The 26,321-nt window shown below is 38.6% G+C and overlaps 1 protein-coding gene and 1 long non-coding RNA gene across 3 annotated transcripts; both read right to left on the bottom strand.

Annotated features, from left to right (window-relative positions):
• Positions 1-499: 499 nt before the first annotated feature.
• Positions 500-12,053, bottom strand: LOC140574356 (uncharacterized). Of its 2 annotated transcripts, XR_011980720.1 has the most exons (7): positions 11,954-12,053; positions 7,611-9,308; positions 7,368-7,448; positions 6,731-6,801; positions 4,132-4,228; positions 1,304-3,237; positions 500-1,151 (listed from the first exon to the last, which is right to left on the bottom strand). It is a non-coding gene; the product is annotated as an uncharacterized lncRNA (long non-coding RNA). The 2 variants fall into 2 exon arrangements; XR_011980719.1 differs by having other exon boundaries at positions 6,731-7,448.
• Positions 12,054-13,214: 1,161 nt separating this feature from the next.
• prr15la (proline rich 15 like a) lies at positions 13,215-21,334 on the bottom strand. The gene is made up of 2 exons (XM_072693779.1): positions 21,105-21,334; positions 13,215-15,072 (listed from the first exon to the last, which is right to left on the bottom strand). The coding sequence occupies exon 2, from the start codon at positions 15,051-15,053 to the stop codon at positions 14,727-14,729; it is 327 nt and encodes a 108-aa protein (XP_072549880.1). The 5' UTR covers positions 15,054-15,072; positions 21,105-21,334; the 3' UTR covers positions 13,215-14,726.
• Between the last annotated feature and the right edge of the window lie 4,987 nt (positions 21,335-26,321).

Raw genomic sequence — 26,321 nt, 5'->3', positions numbered from 1 at the left:
GTAGAAGGCACATTTAATAAAACACACACAGCTAGACCGGCATGCCAACATTAGAGAAGGTAGGAGTATCTTAATGACTGCATTCAAAAGGGTGTGTGAAAGTCCTCAGGTAGGTGACTGAGGCTGGCTTTGGTGTCAGTGATTAAACCTTTCCACAGATTACTAGTGAAGATTGTACTGAAAATCCAGAGGATCAGTCATAGGCTGGAATCAGAGGTTGTAACCTGGAGATTGTATACCCATGGATAAAAATCCAATTCACTAATTTAAAACATTTAAAGTTTTGATTTTTCCAATTAAGGAATGGAAAGTGCCAAGTTACCCCACCTCTCGTAGTTTGGAGGCTGCTGACTAGCCCATTTTTCATAAAGATGGCCTGCAGTTCTAATTCTTGATCACGAAAATGAGGTCTTATATTCATGGAACTCATTCCAAATTTCCAAGAAAGATTTTTATCATGCATGGCACCAAACATGACATTAAGGAAGTCCACAAACAGTTAAATGGATGAATTACACATTTATAAAACACAATTATTACAGAAATGACATATTTCACATATCAGTACTTTTCACAATCTTGTGAAATTTCCAGTTCCAACAAGAGAAAATGTCTTTTGGATAATTCTGGATATTGTGGTGAACTCAGTCTGCTTCTTTGAACTGGCATATTGATCATGTCATCGCAGCTGAAGCATCTGTTAGATAAAGGGTAATAAGCACCTTTTGGTAGCCCCATAGAAACCTACATGTGTTGGGCTGCTGAGTGAGCTCTTACACTGCATTTTGCAAGTGTGTCCAAGTTACATGTTTGACCACCCTGGTTTATCGTGGTCTGTGAACCGCATTCATCAGTTCCTTGTGATGCTGGATCTTTCTTAGATCCTGGTTCTTCTGCGTCATCTCCACACACTGAAAACAGTGCCTCCTGCTTTGCTTCCTTCACCTGTGCCATGAAGCTGCTGCCTGACTCCCCTTCATGTTCCTTGAGTTGTTCTTCCACACCAATGCTGAGACAGAGGGAGAGTAGGGACCAAGGTGAGACTAGTTCAGTGACATGGGAGGGGCGGCTTGGAGAGCAGTATGGAAGAGAGGGAAAGGCATGTAGACAGTTGAGGGTGGTATTTCCATAATGGAAGGGCTGGGATTCCACTGAAGAGGGGAAAAAAACATCATAGCCCATACACAACATTCTTCGAAGATGATGAGATCAAATAATGAATGTGTTACAATAATACTAGTTGCCAGATCTAACACAAGAGACTATTCATTTAAAGTATGAATGGCTGTGGGTTTAACCTCACCTTTGCGGTTTTCTAGGACACATCTTCAATGGATCCTTCCATCTTCCATTCCAAGTCCATCAGCCTGGCCGAAGTGCAAACCCAAAGAAATGGCTGTGTTCACACAGCACATTTCACAGCACATCAACGTACAGTACCGGTCAAAAGTACACTTGCTGGGAATATTTTAGGCTTACTTGTGTTCTTGAACTCAAGTTCCTCGTCTTACTGTATTTTAGTTAAAGACCAACCAGTAAGCCACAGTCTTGAACTGGAAGGACTCTGAAGTATATGACAGTCAGACTGTGCCACTGTTACACATTTTCCACTGACAAAAGCACCAGAGCGTGATCTTGAACTGCATCCATGTTTCCAAAGCAGACACATTTTGGCCCTCTGGAACCAAGAAAGTACACAGTGTTATGATCAGGTAAAATGGCTAATAATTAGTTGAGTTAACATTTTTGGAAACAAAAAGCTGACAACTGTTTGTTCATTTGAGCTTAAACTGTGTTTTAAGTTGATGTTCTTCTCTCTACATTTGGCAAGTCAATCATGAGTATCACAGAAGCCCAACTTGTCCACTCATTTACTCTTCCAGCTTGAAATAGATCCACCATGTGTGGATCACTAAATGCAACTACAATGGTGTGTTGACTGCTCTTTTTAAAATGAGGACTTTGCATTGAGAGTATGAAGACAGCTGGAAGTAGAACAGTGAAAGATCTGGTAAATACCAAAAGAAAGCCGATGTGTACGAGTGTGCAGAGTGATGCTTAAAGCTAAACTGCAAAAAAAAAAAAAAAAAAAAAGTAGTAAATGCAAATTGTCAGTGGAAAAGCGGTATATGGGGAAACAGTGTGCTTGCCCACATCCCTGGGTCTTACTGTTTAGACACATACTCATATGACTCCCAACCATATGTCTTGGAGTAATAGTGAAACCATCAAAGCACAAATGATGTGGAATATGGACATGCAGTGCAGGATTATGCAGTGACCAAAAAGTGCTAAATAAAAATCATATTTTTAGGTTCTTCAAAGTAACATGGTTATCTAGTTGTTGGCAGTTGAAAACTACTTGATGAGGAGGCATACATGACTTTTGTTTTGGAAATAAACTTAAGCATAACTTACTTAAGCGTAAAAACCCTACAATCAAAATGTCTTAAAAGTCATACATTAAATACGTGGCCAAAATCTGACTGGTACCCTATACAGTGGAGCCGACATCAACTTCACAGCTCTCTAGTTTCTCTGTTGACTTGGCCCGAGCAATTCTCTTTCTCGGTTTCTGCGCTCTGGCTAACCCAGCCTCACGAAGTCTTCTTTGAATAGTCGATATCGAAACAACAGACGTTCTAGTAGCGTTCAGCTGTGCTTGTATTTTAGGGGCGCTTAACTGGCCATCGCGTAGACTTATGACTCGAATAAACTTGTTCTCCGATTCTGAGGTCACCTTTGGCCTCCCTGACCTGGCTCGGTCTTCATGTGTACCAGTTTCTTCAACGCGTTTGATGGTCTTTGCCACTGCACTTACAGATACTTGCAGTGCTTTGGCTATTTGTCTTAATGTTTGGCCTTCTTTTCTTAAAGTGATAACGGACTCTCTCTTTTCTCTGCTTAACTGAGTGCGTTTTGCCATTTTCTGTTCCTTTACATTCAGCAATGGGACTAATGTGTTTGTAATGACATGTATTTAGGCTTTTGTTTTTGGTGTCAAAGTAAATTTTTTAAAAATAATATTTAATTTTCTTTTTTTTTATTTTTATTGAAAATTACATTTCCAGTCAAATTCACATCTGACTTTCTGTTCAAGTAAACAAATAAACACAGTTGTTTGCACCTAAAAGCTGTGGTACTAAAGCTTTTGACTGGTACTGTATTCTCTAAAATAAATATGTTAAATGCCACTTTGATGATGTCACATCAGTGGAGAGGGTTTCCACAAAGGACCTGAGGGAACACAAAAAAAAAGTCCTGTTCAAGTTCTGACAATTAAATTATATTAAAAAAAAAAACAACAAAAAAGCTGATTTTTATTATTCAAACCATCTTATTTTATTTGAAAACATGCAGAAATAACCACACCTGTCTATGTGCAGCCATGTATAAATAATTGTTTACATCTTTCATCCTTTTAACCCCAACACATCCAAAAAGAGATGGCAAAACAGAGCATCAGAAAAAAAAAATATTATTGCTGGAGATCCAGCTCTTAACCTAACACACTAGGGCCCTTATTAGTGTTAAAATAATCTTAACCTGACAAAGCCACCTAGCACAAATATCACTGTTAAATGGCAGAGCAACTCACAATAAACCCTCTATTAATCAGTTGGGATTATCCTAATATTCATTTGTCATTTATTTTAAATACTAATATCAATATTTCTCAAACTTGCAACCATGTTTAATGGACCTGCTGAACTATTTGCAGCACCTTTATTTTCAAAAGTGCAGGTGCAGATAAACAAGCCCCTCCTTAGCTGAAAGTGGGTGTGTTACAACAGGAACCCACTTAAGTGTGCAGGGTAAGGGGTATTCCAGGACCAGAGATGAGAATCTTGAAAACCTGAGGTTTACCTGGCGAGTTGTCTCAGGTGAGCTCCTGATGGACTGGAGTGCTGCTACTTTGGGTTCTTTCTATTACTGACCTTATATATAAGACTGGACACTGAGCATAGCACTCATCATTTCTTCCTATGAACCTGTACAAAGTCACCAGCAACTACAGTAGTGCTGTAAGCTACTTTGATTTTAGCCACATGCATTAAACTAAATGTATGGATGGTCTCATTCTTACACCTGTATTATTACAGCGTGTATAGGAAAGTAGGCTGTACTTACACTGGCATGTAAGACACACAGTGAGACAGTACACACCGCTGATGCACGGGGGTGTTTGTAGGTGTTTACGCTGCAAATGCTCAAACGATCATCGAGCCTGAGAGCAGAGAGAGAGAGAGTGTGAGGGGTGGGTGGGTGGCTGACAGGGGGCGTTTCCTGCCACGACTTCTACTGCTGCTTCTTTTTTGGGCCATTTGTGCAGAACTGAACTGCAGTTGTCTCTTTACTGCCACCTACAGAGCGGAGGTGGAATATAAAAAAATAAAGGGGCGAATTTACATTTATTAAATTTACGAATGTACTAAAACAGTTATAAAATACACAAAAACACACAAAAAAGCAATTATTCAGGTACCACTAACCAAAAAAAAAAAAGAATAATTTAATTATAGATATTATATAACTTATGTTATACCCCCTGTTTATACATGAAACCACACTTTATATGGCTACGTAGCTATAAAACATACATAAAAAAGAGACGGTACACACAGTGTTACATAATACATATTCATACACACACACGTTCATACACATTTTCTTTTCAAATGTATAAATTGCAAGTCTTCACATCATAAAGGATTTTTTTTGTCATTTTGGTAATTTCTGACAAATAAACATGGACTTTTCCCTCTTTCAAATCGAGTTCTGCATGCTGTCCAATCTCCAAAATAGAGGCTTTATACTATGCTCTTAACTTTGAATGGGAGTGAATGTAAAATAAGCATTTCTATTGGTCCATTTATCCAGAACAATTTACAGTGTACAGAAGAAGCTTTTCTCATGGAGAAAACTAAAAACGGGCAAAAATGGAGATACGTGTTTTTTATTGAACAGCAGCCATATACAGTACATATCTCTTAACGTTTGTTTATTGAAAGCGAGAGACACGCAGGCGTAGCGAGACAGTAACAGATAGAGTATCCTGATTGGTTTACTTAGCATAAAGAGACCAATCAGCATTCTCCGTGGGCGGGGTTTACAGTTCTCAGCGCGGTTCTGCCGCTCAGTGGCAGTGTTCAAAAACAAGGCATATAAACACAGCTCAGCCAGAAACCTGGACAGTGTTACAGCTGCACTGTTCACAACTGTAATGTTTATATTGCATATGGTGGTTAAATGACTGTAAAACATACATTGGTTGGTTTACAGATTAGACACATCTTTAGTATGTATTAAAAATCTGAATTAGTATAACTTATTAAAATAACATTAATTAAGTAATAAATATTACAGAATTATCTTAACTATCCAATTGCACGCTTTTATTGTTTTAGATCATTTTAATTTACTCATTTTAATCATTTAATGAAAAACAGCGCAAAGACGCCCTCCTCTGGTTAGACGGATGTAACTACCCAGCTTTTAACAATGAAAAAAATGCATGAAGATAAGAAACACAATCTGAGAAAAGTATTTAGTTTTATTAAATATTATATTAAAACTTTTCTTTACACAGTATTTTTAAAAAATCAACTCAAATCTGTGAAATTGCCAAGATAAGATGACTTCCAAATGTCATTTTCAAACAGTGTATCTATCAGACAGGAACAATTCTATTAACTTTCACAGAACAGTTTCTTAACAAGCAAATACAGCTTAAAACGGAGGAAAATATTCAGCAAGGGGACACTGATGTCCAGTGACCTGAGTAACTGAATGTTGCTCTGATCGTAAGGCACTGAGGTTCTTGCATCTGAACTTGTAAATGCAAATGTTCTGTTAAAAATCTCAAAACAATAAAAACAAAGCAAAGCAGGAATTTCATAAAGAAAATGCATATTATTGTCAATGTAGGCCAAAGAAAATTACAGAGCAAATGTTGCAAGTGGAATTAACCGTCTGTGATTTTTAACAAAATCCAATTCAGGGCTAATTTACATGCCCTGGAGATTGAAGTAGCTTAAAGTTTCAGAAAGCTGTGTTGGAAGAGTGTACTCTCCCAGTGGCAAGAAAATAGTGGGCGTGTTTTCAGTTAGGCAGATAACGTCCAAATATAAGAACAAGATGGGAGTAGAACTTACTGTATTTTTAATATAAGCCAGAATTCTGTTAACTTTAATAATAAGAATAACTAGCGAAACGCATCAAATACAGAATGTATTACAATAAAATATCTACAAAAGCAGGGAAGATAAAACAATGACATTACAGCAACAGAGTGACACGATTTAATCAAGCAAACGGAAGTGGCAGATTCTAACTAAGAAAGTCAGCTAAGCTGTATGAGGCACATTCAATGAAACACACATACCCAGACTGGCATGTCAACATTAGAGCAAGAATGGCAGAGAAACTTTATCATTACATACAAGATGGTGTATGAAAGTCCTAAGGTAGGCGACTGAGACTGGCTGTGGGGTCAGTCAAGCCTACTTGTCTAGATATTGTGGAGCAAGTCTTAGGACTGTTCACGGATTACCAGTGCTGACTGCACTGAAGGTCCAGAGAATCAGTCAGAGGCTGGAATCAAAACTTTAATCAGAAGTTGATGTCTGGAGCTCACAGAACCATGAATAAAAATGAATCTATCTTTAATACACCTTAAAGATTGATTCAGTATTTCTGGTTAAGGAATGAGAAGTTTCAAATTACCCACCTCTTCTAGCTCAGAGGCTGCCGATTGGCCAGCTGTCCAGGGGGATGTTGTTCAGCTTCCAGAGATTATTTCTTGAAGAAAATGAATTTTCTTAAGACGTCCAGATCATGTAACTGAGGTGTTTTACATTTATCTCAAATTTCCAAGAATAATTTTTATCACACTTTACACTGACCATAACATGCACATGCTCCATATACAGTTCAGCAAATGTGATTAATTTCACATTCATAAAGCACATGAGTATCATAGAAATTACAGTTTGTTTTGTATCCGTATGTTTCACAAGGTCTTGTGAAATTCCAAGTAATATCCAAATGTTTTTGTATTTGAGTTTAACGTAACCTGCTTCCTTAAACTAGCATCTTCATGTCACAATAGATGAGCCATCTGTTCAATTAAGGGCAATAAACACTGTTTGGTAGCCCCTCAGTGAACCACAAGCATGAGAGGTAGCAGGGAGGGGCTCTGGGCGAGCTCCTACACTCCATTCTGCAGGTGTGTCATGTCTGAGCACCTTGGTTTCTCCTGCTCTTCATCAGGTCTGCATTCATCACTTGTGATGGTGCATCTTTTTAGATCTTCTGCTTCATCTCTGCACAATGAAAAAAAGAGCCTTCTGCTCTGCTTTTTCTACCTGTGCCATGAAGAGGAGGGACCAGAAGACGATGGCTCAGATTTATTCTCCACGTTTTCATAATGAAGGGCCGGGATTCCTCTGAAGACAAAAACATCATAGAAGACCATTTACAACATCTTTCGAAGAAGATAAGGTCAAATAGTGAATGTGTTATTATTCTAGTTGACATATCCAACACTATAATGTATAATGTAAGACTATAATGTATTAAGTATTAAGTGAATAAGAGATTAATCTCACCTTTGCAGTTTTTTATTAGACATCTGGCTGAAGTACAAACCCAAAGCCATGGCTGTCTATTTCACAGAGCATCAACATACAGTACCAGTCAAAAGTAGTCATTTGTTTTTGTTTTTGGCTAAATTGTAAGGGACTACCCAGTAAACCACTTGGTGACTATGTATATGATAGTCCTGCTCACAGAAAATTGCCATAGATCAAAATACCATAGAGATACCATACCCAAGATCAACAAGTCCATAATCACTGAAGGGACCTTCGACTGTAGCATAGGTACTCTTTTTGCACTGACCAAAGCACCAGAGCCTAATTTTGAAAAGCATCTGTGTTTTCAACACAGGAAAGAGGTTCCTGGTCCTATAAACTTGGCCTGCAACCAGGTAATATACATGATCAGGTAAAATTGGTGAGTTGATTTAACATCTTCCAAAAGCAAAAGATGAAAAATGTTGGTTTATTTGAGCTCAAACTTCGTTTTAGTTGGAAGAAGTTGTCCTCTCTATGTTTTGTAAGCCAGTCACAAGCATTACGGAAACACACTCTGTCCAGTTATTTTCTCTTCCAGCTGGTGATAGAGCCACTGTAGGGTAAATGCAAGTGCAATGGTATGTTGACTGTGCTTTTTAAATGACTTATCTAATATTACCAAGTGTTTTATTATGATATTGCTAGATAGCTAATATCAGACAAACACTTACACCTTCATGACGAAGAAGCTTACAATGCAACTTGGTCCATCAGGCATGACAATGTTTCACTTATACTGAGCACTTGTTGGCAGTTGAAAACTACTTGCTGAGGGGAGATAATTAGATTTTTTGTTTTAGGAATAAATTCATACACAGGCCCCATAAGCATCGATTTCTTAGAATCATATTTCAAACCTTTAGCTTAATGTCTTAAATGCTTAAAAATATGCATTAAATCAGTAGTGGTCAAAATTAGACCTTTCCTCTATACAGCGGAGCCGACTTCAACTTTACTGCTCTCTAGTTTCTCTCTTGTCTTGGCACGAGCAATTTTCTCTCTTGGTTTCTGCGCTCTGGTTAATCCAGCTTCACGCAGTCTTCTCTGAATAGTCGATATTGAAACAACTGAGGTTCTAGTGGCATTCAGCTGCGTTTGTATTTTTGGGGCACTTAAATGGCCATCTTGCAGGCTTGTGACTTCAATAAACTTGTTCTCTGATTCTGAGGTCACCTTTGGCCTCCCTGACCTTTCTCTGTCCTCATGCGTACCAGTTTCTTCAACACGTTTGATGGTGTTTGCTACAGTACTTACAGATACTTGCAGTGCTTTGGCTATTTGTCTTAATGTTTGGCCTTGATTTCTTAAAGTAATAACAGACTCTCTCTTTTCTCTGCTTAACTGAGTGCCTTTTGCCATTTTCAGTTCTCAGTCACTAATGTGTTTGCAATGACATATGTTTTACACAGAAATTTAATCAGCAGGACTTCAGAGAAACATTACCTTGTTTTTGGTTTGAATTTCTGGAAATTTATATATTTTTGTTGTTACATTTAAGTCAAACTTACTTAGTTTATGATTATCTGTCTGAGTAAACACAAACTAAGTGATTATAAACAGATGAATAGTGGTACTGATACTTTTGACTGGTTCTGTATCTTTTCAAATGAAGAAGCCAAGTCACTCTTCGATGTTTTTGTCACAGCAGAGGAGAGGCTTTCCACAAAGGACCTGAAAGAAATGTACATAAGTGGTTACAGTCCTGATCAAGTTCTGACATTAAATATTTAAAAAAATTTAGCCATATAAAAAAAACATTAAGCCATAATCAAAAACTGACCAATATTAAAGCTCTCTTCTAAAGCATGTTTTCCTCCTTTTAAACCCAAACACTATTAAATTTCGTCTGGAACAGTGGCCCCTAACCCCAGTCCTAAAGGCCTACTGCCCCTGCTTTGACGAGTAAGGATTTGTTAATAGGACACAGGGAAAAATGTGCTCGACAGGTTTGGGGAAGAATTTAATTCTTTAACCTTCATCTTTACCTTCACCCAACCTGATCTATGCACCCTTTAGAGTTAAGTTCCAGCCAGCATTTTACAGAGCTCAGTTTCACAAAAGCAACTAAGTGTTAGGACTTTATAAAACTTGTAGAAACAGTGTTCAGTGTGATGCTTACAACTAAGATGCTTTTGGAAAATCCAGTCCATATTCACGTAATTAATGAGAACAAGAACATGTGAACATTAGAAGTAGAGAAGATTGGGTTAGGTTAGGTTTGGAACAAAGCTTGCAGGACCATACATCGAAGCATAGGTTTACATTGCCTTGTTCCAGGCCTATTCAAGCCGTTCAATTCTACAGAATGCATCAATTTTCATATGTTGGTTCTCCACCTTCACTACCACCCAACAGCTGTACGTCCCACGGGTACATGTGCAAACTAATGAAATGCAGCTATGCATCATTTTATGTATGTAATATGGGAATTCATGATTTAATAGATATTAAACAGGTTTGTATGGGTCAGCATCCTATACTGTCAGCATCCTTTGCAGTGATAAACCGTCTCTCCCTACACAGATAACGGATTGCTTTTACTCCCTATAGTTTGGAATCTGACAAATGTCTGAATTTCCTGTGTAGTGCACTTCACGGGGGGCTACTGGGGTGACTGGAATGTACCTTTAATGTTTCCCTGCTCCAAACACACCTGACCCAACTGATCAGGGAGCTAGATTTCCCAAACGCCTCCCATCACAAAGATCACTGTTAAATGCTAGAGCTACCATCACAATTATCATCTTAGGTGGTAGACAGATCATGTACAATACTACAAAGCTTTTGGGAAACTGGACACTCTTCTTTGAGTGACTCCAGAGAAGAGACACTTTTAATTCCACAAAAAAGATATTTGAAAAAGAGATGTGCGAGTGTGAAGAACCGTTCCAAGATTTAAAGCTGTTGTGTTTCCAGTTTTTGTTGACATTGAAGAACTTTAAGTGCAGTAAATAACCTGAAATGGTACAAAGTTCAGAGACCTCAAAATGGTACAAAGGTAAGCAGTACACTGCCTAATGCCAGGTGTACGCTAAAGGGGTATAAAGCCCCCGAGCATTGAACTGTGTGTTTCTCTGGAATGATGGTGCTCCATCCAGTACTTTTGGAATAAGTTGGGGTGATCATCCAGCATCCTCTCCTTACTAACACTTAATCTTAATGCTAAATGCAATCACCTTCACACAGCAAAAATGCTCCATAATCTAGCAGAGGGCCTGTAGAGACAGTAACCCCACCAAAATTAGGATGAACCTTTTTAATACCCTTAAATTTGGAAGAAATGATGAATGAAAGAATGTCCCAATACTTTCGCCCCTATAAAGTGCAACTCTTAAAAGTCTAGTTCTTCCCCAACTGTTTCCTACACCATCAAAAAGGTTCTTGGAAACTGGAGAAAACTAAAAAGGTCTAGCAGAGGAAGTGGTCTGACAGACTCAATCAGATTAGAGGTTTCCGCTTGTGATGGGTGGCTCATATAACAACACCTTGTAGCAAAGTTTAACACTGGACCAAGTCTCAGGTTCAACTGTAAAGAGAAGACTGGGAGCTGGAGGTTCGACAGGTGGAGTGAGTCCTGAGCAGTAAGAAAGTCCTGGCCGAGAAAGTATAACAAGAAAAACTGGTCTTACAGAGCTATGCAGCACTGCCAGTGGACTACTGAAAAAAATGGAGGCAGTTCCTCAAACTTTTAATAGGTTCTTCATATTTTCACACGTCTTTTACAAGCATGGTTCATAAAAAACTGCATTGCTCAACTGACCGTTTGTAGCACCTTCAGCGTCCCAGTGCAGGTGATTAACAAGCCCCTCTTGAGCTGAAGTGGGTGTGTTACATCAGGAACCTACTAAAACATGCAGGGCAAGGGGTATTCCAGGACCACCTTGAGGACCTGTGGTTTAATCATTTCTTCAGACAGCTGATGAACTGTCTCAGGTGTGCTCATGATGGACTAGACTGGACTGCAGCTACTTTGCTGGACTTTGATGAGCTTCTAGATAAGACTGGACCCTGTAACCCGTACTAACCCAAGTCACCAGCAACTACTGTAGTGCACACTACTTTCATTTGAACCATCAAAGGCAAGAGGAAGGACGAGCTAATCTTGTACCTTTAGCTAAAAGAGCACAAGGGATTACTCCGTCTTCATAAACATGCCCCAAACCCACATTCATCTGAGCAGCTACTGTCCTGTCAGGTCAAGACATCCCAAAATGACAAAAAATAATCAGTTATGAATCACTGCAACTAAAGCACCAGCTGAACCGCCAGACACGACCCCCAGGAACAGCGCGTATTAGAAAGTGGGCTCTACTTACACGTGAGGCAGCACGCGCCGCTGATACACAGGGGAGTTTGTAGGTGTCCACACTGTAAACGGGAAAACGATGAAGAGTGTGTGTGGGTGTGTGTGAGGGGTGGGTGGGTGTTTGATAGGGGGCGTTTCTTGCCACGACTTCTACTGCTGCTTCTCTTTTGGGTCATTTGTTGCAGAACTGAACTGCAGTCTCTTTACTGCCACCTACAGAGCGGAGGTGTAGTGTGTAATAAACACTTTTTATTATTATAAAAGATCGTTTATTTTTATTCTTCATGCAACGCCATGAATTGAAAGCATACAGTGCAACTATGTAAATAAAAGTTTATATTTTTGTCCATGACATCTGAGGTCAACCCAGAAGGAGGAAACAGATGCTTATTCAGAGGATGTAAAGATGTTAAATTACCAGGCTATTGTTTTTATTTATATACACCTCCAATTTTGTCCAATTAGCCAATTGTTTAGTTTTTTAGTCATGTAGTTGCTTTAATAAATAATACATTTATATATATATATATATATATATATATATATATATATATATATATATATATACACACACACACACACACACACACACACACACATTTATTATTTTGTTTTCATATTCAGTTTTCAGGTTTTATTTTATTTATTTATTTTTTTAAAAAGAGGTCACTGACTTTGAACCATTTCTGAATATTCACTGGGCTTGAAGCAACTAGAAAATTGGCTAATTGGACCAAATTGGAGGTGTATATAAATAAAAGCAATAGCCTGTTTAACATCTTTACATCCTTCACATTCTTGATCATTAACATTAACATTTCCCTTGCATCCTCTACCAAATCAAGTTCTGCATATGTACTATATATCATTAACATTTACATGTTCCTTTACAATGTGCTTATTAATTTATTGTAGACTATGTATGTTTTTATTTATTTACTACTAAACACATACTCACACAGAACCTTAAAAAATCAAATGTACAAAAATGTACAGATGCTTTAAAAGATATAAAACTCTTACTTTCACCGATGTGGTGGCTAGTGGTGTTAGTAACCGCAGCAAAATAATAATATGATGGAAAAAATATATATATAATTAAAACAGCACAGAGACGCCCTTTTCTGGTCAGACTGATGGAATTACAGGATGTTTGACAACAAAACTCTTTAAAACAATGCTTGAAAATAAGAAATACACAAAATGTCTGAAAAAAAGGTATTTTGTTTTATTAAATATTATATTAAAACATTTTTTTCTTTACACAGTATTTTAAAACAAATCATGCTCAAATCATTGAAATGAAGAAAACCTTAGATTTCTATAAAATGTCATTTTCAAACAGCGTACCTATCAGACATTTCTATTAACTTTCACAGGACAGTTTCATAACAAGCAAGTACAGTTTAAAACGGAGGAAAATATTCAGCAAGGGCACACTGATGTCCAGTGACTTGAGTAACTGAATGTCGCTCTGATCGTAAGGCACTGAGGTTCTTGGACTTGAACTTTTGCAAATGTTCTGTAAAAAAATGTTAAACAATAAAAACAGAACAGAAAATACATATAATTGTCAGTCATATTATTGTTGACCAAAGAAAATTACAGAACCATTTTATAGCAGACCATTATATAGTTGCAATAGGTTGCTAGTTTGGGCAAGCTTCAATTTACAGATATTTATGAAAAATCCAATTAACCTAATAAGAAGTGTTACTTTTCAGGGCCCAGTTTCCCAGAAACATCTTGGTCTTAAAGCAACACACTGGAACCCCCCCCCCCCCCCATACTCAGGAAGTTTAATTTGCACTTTGAGCACCACTAAAGAGCACATTTATTTCTGCATGAGCTGGGAGATACAGAACTGTCACTTAAGGTGAAAGAATCATGTGAACTGAGGGGTTGTGCACTAATATGACTTGGGTTAGACAGGGCATCGTTCTCTGCAAGCGATATACTGCCTGCATTTACAAAGTTACATAGTGCAGTTAGCAGCATACCGAGTCCCGAGTGTCAACAAGCATCACAATAATTTTGAAGCTGTTATTTTAAGGTAGAAATGCTGCATAGTGTTGCTTTAAGGTCATCTTAAATGGCAGATAAAGTGTTCAGTGTGCTGCTTGCACAACCTTTGTGCCAAGATGATTTTGGAAACCCAGCTCAGTTTTCATCAAAAAACCCAAAAGGGTTAAACTAGTGGTTTAATGTCTTTGGATATTTACATTAGATATAAACATCAGACAGATAAGGTATAAACATCTAAGCAGAAAGTTCAGCTGTGAGAGTTGCCCAACACAGCAACAGCATTTGTGGTCGGTGCATCAAGAGGTCAGTTACCTACAATGATGTAATGGGATGTAAATGACCACCACATTGTCAACTTGGCCTCAATAGATTAAACACCTCTTCCCCACCTTATTTAGGTGGAAAGGAATTTTTGAAGGACAGCTACAATGGGTTCTTTAGCAGTCTGTCCAAACATTATGGATGCCATGACTCTTTGTTAGTTTAATTCGATTCTACTCGAATTGATTTAACAGAGAAAATGAAAAAGGAAAAGGAAAACCCAGGACACATGCAATAAAGCCTAGCTCACTTCATACAAAATCATACTATAAGAGTGGGTATTTATTCAGTCAAGGGTGGTTGATTGAATTCAGGTGCAGAAATGTTTTTGTTTGGTTTGTTTGTATGTGCATCTGAGCATGTGTAGGCCTATGTAAAACTGCTTGAGGTGCACAAATGCACTCCTCAAGCAGACTGACCCCGTGACCCAGCAGCCTTCAATTCCCTGTGCTTTCCTTGCTGTTGCAGGTGTCAGGGTTCGGGAAGAGCTCAGGGTTTTCCGCTAATGTCGCACGGATCCTCTTTTTCTCTTTGAAGCGGCCTGAGTGAGAGACTTTAACGTGACGTCCTTTTGTGGCTGTTTTGTCCACAATGCGTTCAAGGCGGGCATTAAACTGGCTGTCGTCGGGCGGTACGGCAGCTCCAGGTGTGGCCTCAGCATTGGTGTATTCTGCAGGGATCTCATACAACACCTTGGACTCGGATTTCTTCTTGCGGAGGAAGGTCAGCTTCCACCAGGCTGGGGCAGGCTCTGCCGTAGCCATGGGCAAGGAGAGGCTAGCCCTATGGGACAGAAGAGAGTGGAGTGGTGATGGGTGGATTTGGATTAAAAGTTTATATCAAAATATTTTAAACTATCCTATAGTTCATAGAGGGACAGGAAACAACACATTGGGGGTTTATCAGTTATCAGTTTACCAGGTAACTGATAACAGAGCTGAGTCAGCAACAGGAGGTTGTGGGTTCATATTGCAAGACTGAATTCTGAATTGGACAAGGCATGTAACCCACCCCCCACCCTCCCTCCAAGACCCATATTGTGGTTCTCTGTGGGTGAAGTTGTGTTGTTCCCAGAATGGACAGAGGCATCAAAATGACCAGTGTCTTTTCTATGTGGATCAATGAAGTATAAGGTAAGTCCAAACGCTGAACCTATCCAATACAACAGGATCTAAGGAGCATTTCTATTGGACAAACCTCCATTATGGCCATTAAATTCTCCAACATTACACAAAGCAAGGTACAAAACTGAGGATTGTCCAATAATCAAGGCAACCAAGAAATTATTTCATGAATTATTATTATTATTATTATTATTTTTATTTTCTCTCAAATTTTATTCAATTTTTAATTCAGTTTGGAAAGCCAATTACCCAATCCCTTGTTCGTGTGAACTATCCCTATCACTATGCCCCCAACACTAAGAGGGTGAAGACTAGCACGTCTGCTCCAACACTTTTCGAACTGCCGCTTCTGCTGCAGGAGTCCCCTTCTCTGTGACATGGAGACATAGGCGCCTTGTAGCAGCACCTCTGCAGCAGCATAGCTTAAAAGAACCACAGTATTCCCTAGTCACACAGCCATTAGAACCTGTAGTCCTCAGACACCACATTCATTTTCCTTCAGGGCTTCCATTGGGAATTTAACCTTCTACTCTCAGGGTTCAAAGCCAAGACCACTGGCTACTGCACATGGACGTTAGCAATAAAGAAACTCCTGTAAAGTGTAAGCGATATCCCTGAGGGTGTGGGCAGAAGCTAGGCTAATGTTAAGATCTGGGTCTATGTTGTGACAGTGCTGCTGAATTTTTCATTGCAACTCAATAGGCGCCATATGGCACAGCTATGCTAAGGTGGAATCTGTGGAGCTCCAATTACGGCCCTCAAATTTCATAGCTTCATACTGAAGCCGGGCTACATGCTAGCAGGATGCTAGCTGATGCTAAACTGACTGATGTGAGACGGTATTAGTGAATGTTGCCTAAAGTCAATACAGTTAGCTTACATTTCTGTAGTGTAGCTTGCATTCATAACCAGTGGGAGGTCACAGGTTTAAGGGTATTCATTCATGTCATCCACTTCTGTCAGAGTGACCCTTTTCTAAACTCAAACTTCAGTCATAAGTAAGTGTTTGAATGTCTGTACTTTGACCTAAAAAAGAAGCTAGAACCCAGCAGAGACACAGTGTGTATAGTTGCAATGCCAGTGCGCTGTGTGTGGGCTCTAAAGTCTGACTCATGCTGTCCTTTCCAGTAGTCCTTTCTGCCTGAATAGGTCCAATAAAGCAAGCAAAGGACAGACGAAGGTGGATAGTCATGTTACCAGCAGAAAGAGGCTAGGCTGTTGCTGGGGAGCCATAACACAAGCACAGAAACAGAACAGCAAACACACCTTCATTCATTCTCTCTCTCTCTCTCTCTCTCTCTCTCTTTCACACACACATAAAAAGCTGCAGCATTGTAGAGCTTGTGTCTATTCAAAGGACAGGACTGGCTATGGTTGGTTGCTCAGCAACAGAGTGGTCATTTTCATACTGTATGCTAATATCTAAGGCCTCTGTGTTGGCTTTGACTTTTGGCTTCTTTCATGTTTGTATGGGACCAGACAGAAACCTGGGGCGGTACTCTTTCAGCTTTCAGGCCAAGAGGAAGTCACATTTGTTCTCATATTAAGACAGTTTGTCATTGTGTGTCTTGCACCAGAATGTGTGCATAAGGAAATGCTTTGGAGGGCTGTAAATATGCCATGGTGTCTTGTTTAATGAAATCCAAAGCTGTAGAGTCCCAAGTGAATTTGTTTGCAAAATCCAGAACATGGTTATTCATGGAGTTGTGGTCACCAAATTAATTAGGATTGGAGAATTGGTTCATCAACCAGTATCTCCTAAGACTTTATTTGTCATGAAACACAATGGTAACTAAAGTCCCCTAGAGATAATTGTAGTTACCAATATTATTGACTGGACACAATTCATTTTAAGCAATAGTGGATGCTTTTATATCTCTGTTGTCAGTGTCCAAACAAATCCTTATACACAGTCATTTTATGACCACCTATCAAATAGTGGGAATAAACAACCTTGGCTTGGATGACCCTTGTGAGATGCTGTGGCAATGACTATATTAGGGGACGGAATGAGTTCATTATAGAGGTTAACTGCTCCACAGTGGCATGTTGATTGCTCTGTACCGCTTGCTCGAGTCGACATTCCCCTATGGGATCAATGGCCCATGTCACTGGGAGGTACACAATGTGTAAAAGCTCCATTTTCTGTACTCCTGCACTAAAACAGCTTTAGAACACCCCACAAAGTCCAGTCCCTTATTATTATGCCATTACGGACATCAGTCAAAACATCAAAAATCTGCTACAACAAAATGGTGTTCTCACTTATTTATATATGCAACAAAACAGCAAACACAGTTATGTTAAGTCAATCTATTGTTTTGGTGCCCACTATGTTGTCAAAATGTTGAAATGCTATATCTATTGATGTATTGTCATAAAACATGATTGTAACATGACTGGAATTTTAGGAACGTGATTGGAGTTTTGGAAAGTTTTCAAAAGGTAGTCTTATGACCAAGGTACACACGTTTGGACATTGTTGTAGCAACGTGGTGGGAAAGTCATGTGGTATCTGTGATGTTGCAGGTCGAGTTCACTCCAAACTAGGGGTGGTCATAATATTCTGATATGACTGCGTATCTCTAAATGGTAACTTTATAAAAATAAAAGGATTATAACGAGTCATTTTGTATTTAAATATTCACACAATGTGAAAGATTAGGGATCTATAATTGATGTACTTTAGGCTTAGTATTTTAGTGCTTGACCAACAATTCAGTTTCAGTCAATACAATGCAATTCAGCATGAAATATCATGAACAGACATATGTTGTACCATAAATACTGTGAGAGTTCAATGGTTCTGGCATCAATCAATACCTCATTTCATTTAATATAGTATATATCACCTTACCAATATGGATTCTGACCTCTAGTTGAGCCATATCTTGTTCACTCCAACAAGCATCTCAGCATGTTGACCAGTTTCCAGTCTTTCATTTTGCGGGCTGAAGAAGCTGGTCCTACAGTACAGTGCAGAGACCCATCCGCACGCTATGCCTGACTTGTTTTCATTTAGACCCTGAGGCTATGAATGACTCACAGTAAACATGTGCTGGGGTCAAACGGTGCCTTTAATATTTGAAGTAATGCAGTTATATTGACAGAGCGGATGCCACGTTGGGTCAGCATTTGTGCTCTAAGATAACACATGGGCCTTTATTCCACAACTGAGGTGAAGGGTGCTTAGGAGTGAAAGGTGGGGTTTCTGCTACTGCTGGAAGCAGCATTGTGTGATCTGGTAGGATGTGTTTACAATTCACTTTTTTTGCGTCTTATCTATAGGTAGCTAATTCTGATTACGCGCCTGAGAACCTGGCTTTGTATCAGTGCAAAATACTGTAGCACCTTCTACAGAGCGTGCCACTGACCTACAGGGAAATTGTCTTGGAATTGGTCTGATAAGTGTGACAGATTATGATAAGGGACAATTGCCTCTGTGCTCCAGTTTCGATGGCATTATACCTTCTAATCACATCCTCCAATCTAACTAATCATGCAAATCCAATAGGAACCGGTACAGTAGGCTACATTGCCTTTCTACACCACTCTGTGAACTTTACAGCGCCTGAACTGAAGATAATTTACATCTAAAACCTGAATTCCCTTCCTGACATTGCTGTTATTGATATTGGGCGATAAAATATTCCTGTATTAAATGCCCTATTTTTTCCTATAGAAGCTGAGAAGTGAAATGAGGGGTTATGAAAGAGGAGTTAAGACGTTCAGATGTATCGGATTTGGTGTATCCGAGAAAACTCCTCCTTAAACAAATCTGAATCAGTGGTGCTCTAAAGAGGATACTTTGAGAAAGGCGTTGTTTTACAAGCGCTATAAACGTACAGCCTTTCCTCTGTTCTCCACTGCACCTCTTATCTCCAGCGAGAGATATCCACTGTAAATATTTACTAAATGTGGGGCAGAGAAAGAGATTGCTCAGTCTGAAGTGGAAAGCGTGTTCAGAGTGTTGAGAAGAGATTGTGTGGAAAGCAGTTTCATTGACTTGCATAATGCCGCTGAGAAGATTTACCTCTGATTTGAATGTGAGAAGGTTTTCTGCATGCAGGTGAAACCAAGGCCTGTGAACAGTGGGCTTGTTTTTGGTGAAGAGTCATGAGTACATTACAGTGCCTTACAGTGGGTTATCAGACGGTGTAAACAGCAGTGGATCAACTTATGAAAAGTCTTTAAATTGATGACACCCTGAGAAACATCTTCTGGGTTATACTGTGACTTCAGTATCACTGATGTTCTAGACAATCCAAGGCAATGATTCTGTTGAGTAACAATGATTCAGAATGATCTACAAATGTTTCAGATGTACCACAAAAGCATTTTGTCTCATATGAGTTTGACTCAAAGCAGGAAGGCCTGAGCTGCACAGCAGCACTGTAGCGCTGCACCACTGCAAGTTTCCAAACTCTTAACAATAAAGGTTCTTCAAATGTTTTTTTTTTTTTTTAAGTGAAGCCATAGACGAACCATATTTGGTTTCTCCTGGTGAAGAACATATTTTTGCTTTCACACAAAAACCTTGTATCTCCATTTTTGACGCGTTTCACTTTTTGAAATAGTGACAGTGTCACATTGTGTCATTGTGTGATTTCGTGATGAATGGACCAATAGAATTGCCCAAAGTGAATACAATATTTTTTCACATTGACCTCCTGTGAACGTTAAGAAGGTCTTTTCCTTCTCCTGTAAAGTTGCCGATTTGGAGATACAGGGTTTTTGTCTAACAGTGACATACAGTACACTAACTGTCATTAAGTGAAGGTTCTTTGGACATTTAAAAGGTCCTTCACATACGTTTGTGGCTTTGTTTGGTTGTTTATGGAACCAAAAGTGGTTCTTCTATGGCATCGCTTGAAAAACTTGCAAAAACAATAATACATTAATAACAAATGTGGCTGCTTTTCGAACAAATATAATCGGATGCCTTAAAACAATACAATATACAACATAGCAAAAAAAAATGGACCTGAATGTATCCAGTCTGAATTCTTTCCCTGCATTCTTATCTTAGCCTTATCGGTCAGAATCATCTAAAATCAGTCGATTATTTTACAGAAATGTTGCAGATGTTCATCTGTCTAGTTTTAGAGTTTCAACTATGCAGAACATTTTGAGTGTTTTCAGTATGTATTTCTGCATAATTCTGTCAGAATTAGTGGAAACAAAACCAATGATTTGATTCAATAATTAGTTACATACAAAGTTTTCTTTGTTAATTAAAAAAAATCCAGTTACATTCTAACGATTTCAGTCCATTTAGTTCAAGAAAACACTGCTCTAGCTTAATGTGGTTTGAAAAGAGCAGACCTGCTTGGTCATCAGGTTGGGCCAAGCAGGCCATGAGCAAAGACTCCTAGTGGTATTGTAGGGTTAGTTAGGTTAAAGACTTACTTTGGACCATTAATGTGTGAGCAATTGCTCTTTGGACAAAGGTCAACAAAACACCAGGTCTGTTCCTAGCTTTATAACATAGTATAAAATTCTCAAATCTACTCTATTTTACTTACCTACCATTAAATATATAACTAATAAAAAACCCTGATATGGCGTAGTGTTACATTTGAACTAAAGTACTACTGTATACTGAAGACTGTAGTTAAACTATTATGAAACTACATTTTTTGTGTATGGATACTGGCTGCATGGTGAATGCTTTCAGTAAGGTCCTCTCACCTGTGCGAGGGAAAATGCGTCACGGAGGCTGTGCTTGCTGTCGTCCCTCCAGAGGTTACTGGCCTTCCGTTCAGTCCACTCAATGCTGTTTACAGTCAGGTCCAGGGAGTTCAATCATGGCCCTGTGTTGATGGCTTGAGACTGTATTTTTCCACTTTTGCATTTGCTCTCCCCTCTCTGTCTCTTTCTCTCTCTCTCTCTCTCTGTCTCTCACTCTTTGGTTTCGTGTATACTCTTCGCTCTGACAACCAGGTGCAGCTTAACAGGTGCATGCTCCGCCTACTCTATCACACACACACACACACCTTCACACACAAATGCACTCCTGGGCACATATAAACTCACTAAAAGAGACCCCACCTCCTACTCGTGCCTGAGTAAACTGGGCCATGAAAACAACAAATGAAGCCACAGAAACAGACAAACACTTCACTAGATCTCATCTATACTTATTACACTAACAACTGCTCCTACTAGGTCTGTACAAATTTCACTAATTTATTCACTAGTTCGGTGAATGTTAGCCCCTAGTGGTCAAGCAGTATGAATCCTGGGTTCCCCCATAGATTCCATCATGAATTTCCTCATATTTATCATGGAAGTCTTTGTTTCTTTGTTTTATTATAAGATTTTTTTTTTCAATAATTGTTAGTTTTGGAGGAACACCAGTAAAGTAGCTTTCCCTCCCTGTTGTTCATGTGTGAGTGTGGAGAAACAAGGTTTGGCATGGCTACTAATCGATCTGCAGCACTGTAAACACATCAGTCACGTGAAATTCATGGCTGCACTTCAAAAACGATTTGCTTCATTGGCTCATATTTTGGTGCCAAAAGAAAGTCCCTATGAAGCAAAAATGGCATTCAAGTTGCACTGAAATGATCAGCCAATAATGCTAATGACTCTCCCATGGTCTTAAATTACCTCTTGTGGTCTTGTATTACCTCCATATACATTGAGCTGCATTTGCTACAGTAATGTGGAACCACACTGACTATTTCGTAAACGTACTCAATAGATCAGCCCCAGCTGTACATAAAATGAACTGATCAGTCTCGCCTATCTAACTACATCAATAACATAAAACTACATTATATGGACAAAAGTACTGGGACACCTGCTCATTTGTTGTTCCTTCTGAAATCAAGGTTACTAAAAATAGTTCATCCTGCTTTTGTTGGAATAAAGGTTTATACTATCCAGGGAAGGCTTTCTAATAGATTGTGGAGCATTGATGTGAGGATTTGATTGCATTCAGCGACAAGAGCATTAGTGAGATTAGAATGTTGAATGATCCCCACCTTACCTCATCCCCAACTCATACCCAGATACTGGATGGAGCCTCATTTCAGAGAACACAGTTCCACTGCTCCACAGCTCAATCCTGAGGGGCTTTATACCCCTCGAGCTCACACGTGCATTAGGCATGGTGCAAATAGGTTCATGTTTTTCTGCTTGAAAGAGTCATATTTTATTGGCAGTACTTCTTTACAGGGACTAGACAAGCTGTGTGTGCATTTACATATCTGTGTGGCTGGCTGTATTCATTAGAATGGATGTCTAAACACATTTTGACATACAATGTAGATCAATCTCACCTGTATTAAGAACTATAAAAAAATAATCTGCCTAAAATAGATAGATGCATAAAGTACATGTATGGGCTTATACACCATTTTGAATATTTGGAATCAGTGAGCCTCACTCACCAATACCTTCCTAAGAATGTTCTTAAATTTATTCATGATTCATGAGGTTTTCAAGCCGCAGAATTGTTCACAGCTCTGCTCTTATAATGATGGATCCCACTGTCCTCGTAAATTGACTGTATTTCAAAAGTAACGAGAGAATTGCAGTATAGAATGTATCATATAAAAACTGATAAATTACCCCTTGGTGAGTGAATAGGTGTGTGTGTGGTAGCCTGTAAAGGACTGGTGCACTGTCCAGAGAGGAGTCCTGCCTTGCGCCCCATGATTAAATTATTATAATTCGTTAGACCTGTGTAATCTTACAGCTTTCAGATAATCACTAGGAAGCTGTATGACAATCTAAAAAGAAACAAAGCAGTTGTAAATAGTACCCAGAATACTCAACAGTACTGTAGATTTTCATTTATAATACATTACATTATAATACCTGCAATTTCAGTATCAGATTCATTATTTTATTACTTCTTGTTGTTCCCATAATACTCAAATATTTAATAATTTAATTAGTAATTTATGAAAGTGTATATTGTATTAGTTAGGGTGGCATTGTGGTCCAGTAAATAGTGTGTGGGCCAAATGGCTCCAGGGGCCTGTTGTTGTAGGTTTAACCCTCGCTCTAGTCTCTGTCTATGAGGAGTCCGTTTTGTCCATAGAATAAACCAAAAAGTCTCCTTTTTTTGTCATATAAATATACATTTTTGTATTTAATTTGAATTGAACCAATTCAGTTGTAATTAGATCTACAGTGATAAAACAGTCACTATTAAAATACAGACAATTTGGTATAGTTGAACCCTGCTAGTCCCTCTGCTGAATGTTCACCTTTGTCCAGCAGAGGGCACTCACTCACTCACGAGCAGTTTTACAGTGCTTCCAGTGCTGGCACAGTGCCCTGGCATGAGTACATATGTGGAAGGGTGGTCAGTGACCAGTGACCAGATTGGTGCCAGGGGTCAGATTGAGACCATTAGACACAGTGTCATCTCGGTTGGGGGCCACTGAAGCCAACCGGATTCTTTGGCTAAAAGGGTTCTGAGTGTGCCAGGCAGGCCAGTCATGCCTAAAGAAAGGAAAGTTTGTGTGCTAACGTTACATCGATTTGCTGACGAATTAAATACTGAATGAATTCTGACGAATTGAGAACTGAATACATTCAAAATCACTCCAGGAGCTTCACGCTAGTATAGTGTGTGTTGTTTCATTTGACTGTTACAGAGTGCCATTTGCAAAAGTAGATTTTTAAGCCAGACCTGGGTCATTTTACACATTTCACTCTGCATGCTTAGAGTGGACTGCGTAGTTTTTCTGTCGAATACTGTTATTATACTGTGTATAATATTTAAATTTGATACATTAATATATATATTTAAATATATGTGTGATGTTATTATGTTTTACCTTCCCAGATTGTATTTTTCTTATGTCTTCATCTTTCCCCCATTTATGAGTTTCAGGATAACTGTACAAAACAGTGTCCCAGATGTTTGTCTCTTTGCCTGTAGATCACAGCAATGATATGGATATCAGCCAGGCCTGACCAGCTCTCTGGCCCCTTGCACAGCCAGCAACAGCCTGAAGGCAGCCAGGCCAGGATGGCCCTGCTGCTGAACGGCCTGCAGGAGGTTTTCTTACAGATCTGCCTGCTGCTGGGCTTTTGGCCAGGCAAAGAACATGGGTGGTACATGTGACTAACAGCTCATTAAAGGACCAAGGTTCAGTTGTAGCATGCTGTAAGTAGCATGACTCATTATAGCATAGCATAGCATCTCATATATATATATATATATATATATATATATCAGGGGAAAAAATCTAAATATATCTAAATATAATAATAATAATATAATATTATATAATAACCAAAATACTGCATTTATTTTCAGAAATGACACGAAATTATATAATAATTATAAAGCAAATAAATTATTATTGAAAATTAAACAAAACAGTAATAATATTTGAACCTTGAGAGCATTAAAAAATCACTATGGTGAAATAACCTGCACTGTCAATCATAGCATGTTTTGTCAGGCTCTCCAACTAGTCTTTGACATTGGGTGACTTTATGCCAGGTAGCTTTGTTTGATTATATATATATATATATATATATATATATATATATATATATACACACACACACACACACACACACACACACACACACACACACACATATATATATATATATATATATATATATATATATATATATATATATATATATATATACAAATCACTGGAGAATACTGTGCTGCCACCCAGTGGCCTTACCTGGTTGCACACTATACAGTTTCCTCTCTGCATTTTAGAGCAAGACAAATGCACACTCCTAACATCAGGTTCACTTCAGCCACAAGGTGGCATTAAGGAATAAGCACGTTTGTCTGCAGACAGGACAACGGATTTTAAACAGGGTCAAACTCCACTGCCCACAATTTTGGGCATGATCTAGACATAGGCGGAGGCTGTTTAGGTGTTAAAAATAGAGACTAATGCTTTTGCTTAATAGCTGCAGATCTTGTACAAGATCTGGAATTTTACATCCTGCAATTTCCATCTTTACAGCCTTCTTGTCCTTTCACTTTTGGCTGCCTTTCTCCACCCTGGTTGTTTCATTTCTTTGTTTTCAAGACTAACACAATCCCACACATGCACTTAGATGGACACACACCCCCCATTATCTATGATCTGTGGTCACTGTAGCTACTCGTTATTGAGGGTGGCGGAGGAGGGACAGACAGTGATGGTGTCCATCAATCAACACTTCTCTCTCCCAACACCCCCATCTCTCTCTTTCGTTCTCTCCCCCTCTCTCTTCAATTACCTATTATGGCCAAATCGCAGAACACAGGGAATAACCAGCCCTGCCATTCACACATGTACTCCTGCTTTGTGTGGGTTAAACTTAAAGAGTTCAGAAATTCAGCAGTGAATGATACTGGATGTTTGTAGATAAAAAAAAAAACGTGTCTACATACGGTTTACTTTGTGACATTCATATATATATATATATTATATGTTTATATATATATATATATATATATATATATATATATATATATATATATATATAGAAACTGTACCTTAATGTAAAGACTTAATACATATCTGTGCAGGGCTCAAAGCCATGAACTGAAGTAATGCCTTGAATTAAATTGTGGTTTATATTGTCTTGGAAGCCAAGAAGCAAAATCCTCAGTGATGAATGGACACCCACGCTTATTCTTTATACTTCACTCTCTGGGTTTTCCTATGAAATACTGCATTAATTTTGTATTATTATTTTTTAATTTGGTATAAAAAAAATGCTGTTTTTTTGTTTTAAAAGCTGGCTTTAAAATTAGAATGACTGAATACATAAAATGTTTGAATTAAACATAAAAAATAAATATAATTAAAATTGACTTAAAAATAAGCTTAATTTCTTCTGATTTTCAAATACAAAAAACAATCCTGATCAGCTCTGTGGCCTCTTGTAAAGGCAACCACAGCCTGAACGGGACCAGTT

Source organism: Salminus brasiliensis, chromosome 12 (genome assembly GCF_030463535.1).
Source record: "Salminus brasiliensis chromosome 12, fSalBra1.hap2, whole genome shotgun sequence".
Taxonomy (NCBI): domain Eukaryota; kingdom Metazoa; phylum Chordata; class Actinopteri; order Characiformes; family Bryconidae; genus Salminus; species Salminus brasiliensis.
Note: the sequence above shows the minus strand (reverse complement) of the source record. Positions and strands in the feature narration are given on the sequence as shown.